General features: G+C 42.3%; 1 protein-coding gene across 2 annotated transcripts; it reads right to left on the bottom strand.

Moving 5' to 3' along the window:
* Positions 1-352: 352 nt before the first annotated feature.
* On the bottom strand, positions 353-8391 carry LOC311352078 (antizyme inhibitor 1-like). 2 transcript variants are annotated; one of them, XM_084472276.1, is made up of 12 exons: positions 8215-8391; positions 7436-7555; positions 6241-6448; positions 5847-6020; positions 5234-5406; positions 4525-4659; positions 4195-4273; positions 3950-4024; positions 3348-3513; positions 2614-2729; positions 1867-2087; positions 353-1546 (listed from the first exon to the last, which is right to left on the bottom strand). In XM_084472276.1, exons 3-12 carry the CDS (start codon positions 6340-6342, stop codon positions 1432-1434), a joined length of 1356 nt encoding a protein of 451 aa, XP_084328402.1. In that variant the 5' UTR covers positions 6343-6448; positions 7436-7555; positions 8215-8391; the 3' UTR covers positions 353-1431. The 2 variants fall into 2 exon arrangements, with proteins under 2 accessions (XP_084328402.1, XP_084328403.1); XM_084472277.1 differs by having other exon boundaries at positions 3384-3513.
* Between the last annotated feature and the right edge of the window lie 519 nt (positions 8392-8910).

Here is an 8910-nt window from a genome sequence, read left to right as displayed (position 1 = left end):
AATATACAGTATATACACTTTTATATTTTTACTGTTCCGGTTTGAGCAGTAGTTATATTCAACAATGTTTGAATATTACATTATCAGAGCTTAAATATAGCCATATATTCTATTATACATGTATACACCTACGACTCAATCAACTGAATACTTTAAAAAGTGAATTATCAAATCTTTGTAATGATATCCTTTACATTTCGTATTGTTTCCATATTCGCCTATTCATATGAATAATTAAGAACTTTTGTACAAAGCCCTAGAATTTGAGACTCAATATGGCATCATGTTATATTGCATATTTACATATCCATATAGAAAATACATAACATTAATACAACACAGGACGATGCAATTGATAATCAACCCAGTGAGGTTTTTAATAATAACAATAATGATCTGATAACTTGGACACACACAGCTACATGTTAACAACGCATATTATTCTTTGGGTTGTCAGCCCGTTGACAAAAGATAAACATGTTAAAACTAAGTATACTGGTAAAGCCAAAGAATTGTCATTGAAAAATGAAGAAGAACGCTCAACCAGCAGCACATTATAAATATTAAACATGGCACACACAGCTTGTAAGAGTTATAGGAAGATAAAATATTCCTTCTACAAAGCATCCCTTTCCTTCAATAATCAGCATTTTTTAGGCCTCTTTTCACATCCTCTGTGCCACCTTTAGCACATTCTTTCGTCTTAAAAAATATAACAAAAAAAACATTGTTTTCCCAGGTCAAGGTACAGCAATTACCAGCCCGGTCCTCCGATAGTCTGGTAGCTCGCCAAGACAGCACGCCGCACTCCACACTGCGGCGGGTTACCACACTGAAACCCACCAGTCGATTGGTGCACACCAAGCAGTGAGCCTTCTCGCTTCTAGCCCAGAAATGAGCAGCAAGCAGTATATAGCCATCCCCTAGAGACTGCTCTCATGCTGGATAACGCACTCATTCTACACAATGTTTCACCATTGAGGCACAATTGGATACAGTTTACTGCATACTGCAACCAAGAGTGGGAAGAAATGAAATGCATGTTGATCTGTGCAGCCGTGTCATGCCGTAAGCCCTGATGTGAAATTACTGAGTGCTAAACTAAGCAAAGATGCAATACTGGAATCAGGCTTTTAGACAAAATAAACAAATATACAACCCCTTAAATTATAAATACACATAAATATAAATACACAATTGAATGCATGTAGTACAATCACTGGAGATAAATCTTGCAAACAAATTTAAATCAATTGTACACACTAATACAACAGGATACACTAAGTTTTCTGTTAACTTTTTGACTCATCCATTTTGTTGCATAATTATCCGACATACTGTAGTGTACATTTGGGTTTGCAAACTATAACAAACCTGGTTCCAGCCACACTGTCCATCCAAGTCCTTCCAAAATGTATACCAGAATAATCACTAAGCTGGGACAGAGAAGGCAGCCCCTGATTGGCAGGATTTGAAGAAATAAGGGACCAGAGAGAAGTTCTTGAGGTTGATCTCTTGCGTGACGCCAGTATCCTGCATCTCAAACCTGAGATGGAAACAAAACAATGTGAGGTTACAATTTAATACAGTGCTACAACAAAAAAGGAATAACCACTTGCTGATTTTTCTATGAAACGAAACACCCCATTTGAGCTTGTCCCAGCCCACTATTTAGTTACTATTTAGCCCACTATTGTAGTTACTTTTTTTTTCCATTTAAGGGTCGGGTGCCTAATTGCCGTTCTGTTTTCTCCACTCGCAACAGTCAGAAAACGCTCTAATCTGTGTGTATTTCGATGTCTTTCACTTTTCATTTAAAATAAGTTGTTTTAGTGTTTTGTTCTCCTTTAATGTTGGAACTCGTACCAGTCTCTGGTGGAGATGACATAGTGGACTGGGGGAGCGGGCGTGTAGGCCCCATCTCCCCCCATCGGCCGGCCAAGACTGAAGCTCCCGGCATTGGCGAACACCAGCCAGTCTCCTGTGTGGAGCTCAGGCAGCGCACACTGCTCCACAACCTGGTCCATGTCGTCCCCGGATGGACCCCACAGGCTGCAGCTGAACACCGGCTCGTCTGGGGCAATGCTCTGGGATGACCAAAAAGAGAAGGTACTTTGATTGCTATAGCAAGGACAAATGGCAGCACACAGACCCACAGAGAGAAACGGGGTAGAGTGAGGACTCAGAGGCGCTGTCGGGTGGGAAAATGTTTTTTTTTCCTACCAAGGTTGCTGGGGATTACTTTCAAATCTCCATTTTTTTCTACTTCCACTGCCCCCATTTGTTTTCCATTTTAATCTTCTATGTAAATAATTTTTCTTTGTCATTATTATTCATACTGCGTTCATCATCTAATCCAAGACGGGGCTATGTTAGATATGTCATCTAGGCGTCAGCTCTCTGAACACTCCTAGTGCCGTTTGCACCAGGTCTCCCTGGTAATCAATGAAGTACTACAATATTATTGACTGTGGTATTTTTGCAGGATACACACAGCTTGGGCAGTTGCCTTCAAGTGACGCACCGTGACCTCCTCTCCTCTGCACCATCCAGATACATAGACCTTGAAAAGTTCCATCTTCCCTCACTAGGGAGGTAATTTCCTCCACTCACCTTGTGAACCGACGGCACGGGGATCACGGAGTCAGTGAGTTTGCAGGAGAAGGATCCGTACACGCCCTCGTTGATGTAGTACTGAAACTCTGGCTCGTCATTGGCAGACGGCTCGTCTGTGGCAAGAGGGCACAAAGACAGGTGGTTGAAGCTAGTGGAGGCAATTTGGAGAAACAAGCTAGAGTAAGCTATATTTAAGCTATAGTATCCAACCATAAAAATCACACCCCTCTCTTCTGGCCGACTTGCTCGCTAGCTTTAGCAATAGGTCTGCCTAGCCTTGAGGAAGACTCCGGTCATGTGCAATGAGTGCATGACGGCAAAGTGCAAGCAGATATCTAGGTAAGTAGAAAGTCAGACAGGAAGGCTATCCAATCAATTCATGTGGGCCAAATGAAATTATTCGACGGGCTTATTACCGGCCTGTGACAACCACAGATAATTTTTATTATGGATTTCTGTAGGGATGTTAAGAGAATTTCAACAAATAGAAAAAAAAAAGTTTCTAAAATCAATTGCCTATCCTAGCTTTAATAGGAAGTAATTTGTTGTATATTGGGGCGGATATATACTGTACTTAAGCTATATATGTTTAACTGGTTTTCTTTGACTTGACCCAAGCAGAATTTGATTGCCTTTAAATTGCTTAATATTGGATTCATCCAGGGGTCTTCAATTTAGTTTTGGGTTCATTCTTCTCAAAGAATCTCAGAGCAGAACGAGTCATTACTGACGTCGGTGGTGTTCCTGCAGATCACGTGCTACCACACCCTTGGAGATGACGTTGACAGCCAATGTGAAGGCATGGGCCACCAGGTAGCCGCCAAGCTCAGCCACGATGGAGACCGCAGTGGAAGGAGGGAAGTACAAGTCGACCACAGACATCACAGCCCTGTTGATCTGAAGCAGAGAGAAATACATGTATATGATTCAGGGAAGTTGCATTGATGCATTACATGTCTGTCATGTAATTATATTTGTACGCATGCAATATGAATGAACTATTATTTACACACGATTATTGAAACATGAAAAAAAAAATTTACCATACAGATTTAGTTTAGCTCTCTCCTAAATTACTCAATGTGTAATTATCCTAATTTAAATCCTACCTCTAATGTATCTGCTGCTGATGACAGCTGTTTTGCATGAAAAGCACCCCGATAAATACCTTTTTCATTTGATCGCCTTTTCATTGGGGCTACTTTGCTTTTATATCAGTTCACACACACACACACACACACACACACACACACACACACACACACACACACACACACACACACACACACACACACACACACACACACACACACACACACACACACACACACACCTGTTTGAGCTGGGTCTCTGAGCCACTGATCCCGTCTCCAATATCCACGATGTTCATAGTGAACCCCATATCCTCCTGGGGGAATGGGATAAACACCATGAACAAAAAAAAAGCCATATGACCTTGAGGAAAATACTAATATGACTAAATATTAAAATAATTCAATACAAATAAGTACACATTTTTACATGATGTTCAACATAAAAAATAAATACCAATACAAAAAACAGTTTTTGAAAACTCACCGCCATGTCAAACACACACCGGGCGTCAGAAATGGCGTTAACATATGCCTGCTCGTTATCACAGCCGGAGATGTTGAACCTGTTAAAGAGGTCAGGGATACTAGGTGTAAGTCACATTACTTAGTAACAGTACTTTCATAGTCAAAACTAACTGAGGAGCATTAAAAAGCTATGGCGAGCAGGAAGAACAAACACAGCTTTTACTTATGGTTCAGTACTTAACTGAACTAGGTAGTAATGAACCATGTCAGGGGCCAGGTTCTACTTACTTGAAGCACTGGGGTTTTTATTTGTCCAGTTCCCTGTCCATGTGTCTTGGGCAGGTCTTACCTGACTCCCACCACCTGGACACCCAGCTCCTTGGCCCTCTCCAGCAGGCGTCTGCAATCCTTCAGGGAACAGCCCAGCTTTACGCTCATCTCCTCCCCTCTGCCGGACGCCTCCGTCCACACCTGCAGCAGCAGCCTTTGGAAAAAATAATACTAAATCAATATACTATTTTGAAAATTAATATACCAAAAATATGGTTAAATTGAGTTTTAAAAAAATGACTATGGACACAAAAAAAAGCCAGAACCCTGAGTCAACTCGGCTTGTATTTAATGGGCTGATATTTTTAACTTTTTACCAGGAAAAATGCACCACGAAAAAACAGTTCTCAGAACATCTGCAACAGCAAACAATGTTCTGGTTTATATCCGGTGAGCATGATCAACCGCGCAGATGGACAAATTATTAACGGATGCCAGCATTTCCTTCTCAGAATCTCAGTGGGTGTTGGTTTAGGGAAAAATAAGGGTTTTCATTATGCCAACAGAGCTTCTGAATCCTCAAAGCATACTGGCGTTTTTATATTGCTAGTAGAATTGTAAACAACATCATCACCATTCATTTAGCAAAACAGACAATAACGATATGTAACGGACTGAGTGGAGGAGTGAGGTTTACCATAATGGACACGTCAACTCTAACACATACTGTACATGATGTGTGCTGATCGTTACAAGCCGATCTTTCGGGTCTTTTAGAAGGCACTTACTTGGCACGTGGGTGACAGCGGGCGATCTTGCGTAGCTCCGCCTCGTTATCACACACAAGGAGGTCCACGCTGCTTTTGGCGGCGTACTTGATGTGGGAGAGCTGTTTGCAACCGCCACTGTAGATGATGTCTTCCGATGGAACGCCATGGCTCTGCACCATCTCCAGCTCGGCCTGAAACAAACCCCCAGGGGTAGACAAACACGACGGGACGTACGTGTTACTATGGCGACGTAGTAGGGAGACCTGGCAGCAGGAACCCGTGAGAGCACAGGTGGGCGGTCCATTGCATAACATGATCATAGTACGATACGAAGATAAAAACACAAGGAAACTTGTGTACTTGGAAGTGTAGCCAAAAATGCTGCACCGTTTTGAATGAATAGGTGTTGCAATCAAGTGATTTTGGCAGCTGGCCCAAATGGTTTATTCCAGGCGTAAAATATATCAAAGGCGTTTGCTGACAAACCCTGACTGCTCTGGTATGATTCATTTATAAATCCCCCACGGGTTCTCTCGACACATTTCAACCCTTTGTATACAGCCAACAGCCAAACACAGACTGGGATCCAGATAGAACATAAGTAAGACGAGCACTCCCACAACTAGGTTACCTTGTTTGTGCACATGAATCCTGTTCCAAGGGCGGCAAGGACTTCGATGAGTGCCGGGCTGCTGTTGCATCGGACAGCGTAGTAGGGCCGAATCTGGGGCACACAGGTTCGCCAGCGAACATGCTGCCGCATTACGACTCCCAGATCGGCCACAAAAAACGCATTCTTGTCAGCCTAAGGGACCAATGAAAATGAAATGCAGTATTAGCCAATTCTAGTCAGTGATATCAAGGAAATATACTCGACGAGGGTATACAGGGGAAGTATACATGAGAGTTACATTAATTTAAGTACTAGCGAAACACAAATCCCGTTTCTGAAATATGTTGTTGTGTCGACGTAGTAGGAAATGCATTTTGATTACAAGCACTCCACATTGTTCCAGGTGCATTACCAGGGTCTGCTCAGAGATGTGGTTGTCGACAACATGGTGGAGGAGCGTGCCTCCATCCAGCAGGTCGATGGAGTACTGCGGTTCATCAAATAGTCCTTTCATCTTGTCAAATGACCTCCGCTAGTCCAACAAACATGTGTGATACGGAGAGGTCCAGGTCTTTCTGGTTTGGCCCTTCTTCAGCCCTTAGGGTGCTAGATGCAAACAACTGTAAAAAAATAAAATAAAAGTAAGACAATAGTCTTACTAACCCCATCAATAGCACGATAAATATTTCCAAGATCAGGACGGTTAATATCAGCATGGGTGTTTCAAACTTTTATTTGAATTGTTTCTTTGGTGGACAAGAATGTGAGCGAGACAAGCCATTTTTCAGCGAGTAGCCAATCGGAGCACAAAATGGACCCAGCGGTATTAGCGCTTGTACTGTGTGGAGGAGGCTCATTCATCCGAATGGCCACCAGGAAAACACAGAGTCTGGGGCACAGAGTTCGTTTATTTTACCACCAATTACCCCACACAATCACCCATAATCCCTGTGCTGGTGACCCGTAAAAGGCTGCTTTTGATGGCATTAACCAAGGTACAATGGAGGCGGCCTCAGCGTCAGATGGCAGCGTCGATAATGTTAAACAGTGCGTCAGCAGGACAGAGCTGTCCACTCAGGAACAGATGTGAAGTGACTGTGTAGATTTCTAGGGATCTGTGTGTGGCTGTAGGGTTAGTGCGAAGAAACTAGTTGTCTGACTGGGTATTCAATAGAACCAAGATGGGAACCCAACTATTGAAAGTGTAAAAAAAGCCGTAACATCATGTCTGATGTCTGATTAGGAGGAAATACCCACAAGCATGTTGAATGAAAGCTATGATGACGACTGTCCTAAAAGTAATCAAGTAATAAATTATTTAGAAGTAGTTGAGATTAATTACTATTTTTTTGTTTAAATATGACTGACGACAGAGGAAAAAAAAACACAAAAAAGGACACAATATTCAACCGAAAATAACATTTTTGGGTCGGAAAATGCACGTATAATTAATCACATTTGATATTAACTCATTAACTCCTCCAACATTTAAGAATGAAATATATGGTTTCACATGAAACCATATCGACACATACATAACATAGAACATACCAACACATTTTGAGTTTTGTAAGAAGCATTAGGCCTACATAATATGAGATACATACATGGAGGAGTCCGGTGATGGCGCTCATCCACTATCAGCTGGGATCCCAAGGAGGCTCGGCGTTGAAGTCAAACGGCTCTCGGTAGAGAGCCTTCCCTAAGCCTTCTGGGTAGTTGTAAGCCTGTAAACAAACCCAGAGTTTAGGGCTATATAAAGCACACTTATTTTGAAAGATGATATATGCACATGTTGGTGGTAAACTATCTAATGACTGGACCGAGAGTTATACCAAATATGTTAGACGAATTGAACAGGTTAATCCTTGTTAGTCCTACGGGGTGAATAAAAGTAGCCCAGTTTCACCTGTTAATTAAAAACATCCATGCAACACGTATATCAATCCAGTAACGCGATTAACATCCATGCAACACGTATATCAATCCAGTAACGCGAAAACAGCCATGCAACACGTATTTCAATCCAGTAACGCGATAGATATCTACAGCCATTTAATTTTAAATGGTGCGGTGAGTGAGTTAAACGTGAGTTCGTAACTTAGATTTCGCCCATTAAGATGAGGTTCACATTATAAACCGTGAAACTACAACTATGCAGCCTGCCGAGCGTCACCACGGCCTTTGTATTTATACACATCTCATTGGACCTGGAGGCGATAGTTTTCAGCATCGATCAACATGTATATGTATTGAATATATATAACCATGTCCGCACGTTGGATGCCATGCACCCTACTAGCCATCAAACCAGCCGAAGCCAGTTTCATATCAACAACATGCTAACGGAGGACAACTAGAGCTAACGGCGTCTAACGTTACTTACGTGTGCAGAAAGCCCAAAGCTGGGGATGGATCCCTTTTTCTTTTTGGGCGGAATTTTTAAAGAGTAGTGGGGCTACTAAAGAATGAAATAATTATTGCCATACACGTCGTGGATCGCGGCGAAAATGAGCTACTTCGACTGCTTTTTAAACCAGCTATGGACGGTCACCATGGATGTATGAAATCACCGGAGGCGTAAACGTTGTACCCAGGCGTTCTTGTCTCAAGGCGGAACGCCTTGAACCGGATGCTCCGAATAAGCGTTATGACCGAGAGAGATAGAGGGCGGGACTTTCAGTTACTTGCTGCGAGAGTCGGGAAAGAGGGCGGGATTTCTGATATAGATAGATAGATATCCGTTACTTTAACATGTTTCGGACATTGCTTTATTAAAGGATTCGTCCCTTCTCCATAATCCCCTTGTCGTTCTTGTGGTTGGTTTTGTTTCATTATTGTCATATTTTTTATTCTTCTCGATCTAGGGACTGTTAACTGATGGACACAGCTCATAGGAAGTGAGACCGGCATTAGCGTTGCTCTAGACCGGAATATTGCTGCAATTCTGGATCCTCTCTATCAAATATGCCTTGGAGGTCGAGGGAGGCTCGGTGGGTGGGGCTTAAGGCTGTCAGAGCTGTCGAGCCTTTAGTTTGCTTTTCCTTCTATTAACCATAACACAAATACTAATGAAGGTAAA

Source organism: Micromesistius poutassou (assembly GCF_964030765.1).
Source record: "Micromesistius poutassou genome assembly, chromosome: 8".
Lineage (NCBI taxonomy): Eukaryota > Metazoa > Chordata > Actinopteri > Gadiformes > Gadidae > Micromesistius > Micromesistius poutassou.
The sequence above is the reverse complement of the archived record's forward strand: the minus strand, read 5'-3'. Positions and strand labels throughout refer to the sequence as shown.

What these genes read in the sequence shown, in the direction of transcription:
- LOC311352078 (XM_084472276.1), bottom strand. Translation starts at nt 6,342, where the DNA reads ATGAAAGGACTATTTGATGAACCGCAGTACTCCATCGACCTGCTGGAT. An exon ending in ACATCTCTGAGCAGACCCTG is followed by an intron (nt 6,021 to 6,240) that starts GTAATGCACCTG and finishes TTGGTCCCTTAG; the next exon opens with GCTGACAAGAATGCGTTTTT. An exon ending in TCTGCAGGAACACCACCGAC is followed by an intron (nt 2,730 to 3,347) that starts GTCAGTAATGAC and finishes CTCTTGCCACAG; the next exon opens with ACGAGCCGTCTGCCAATGAC.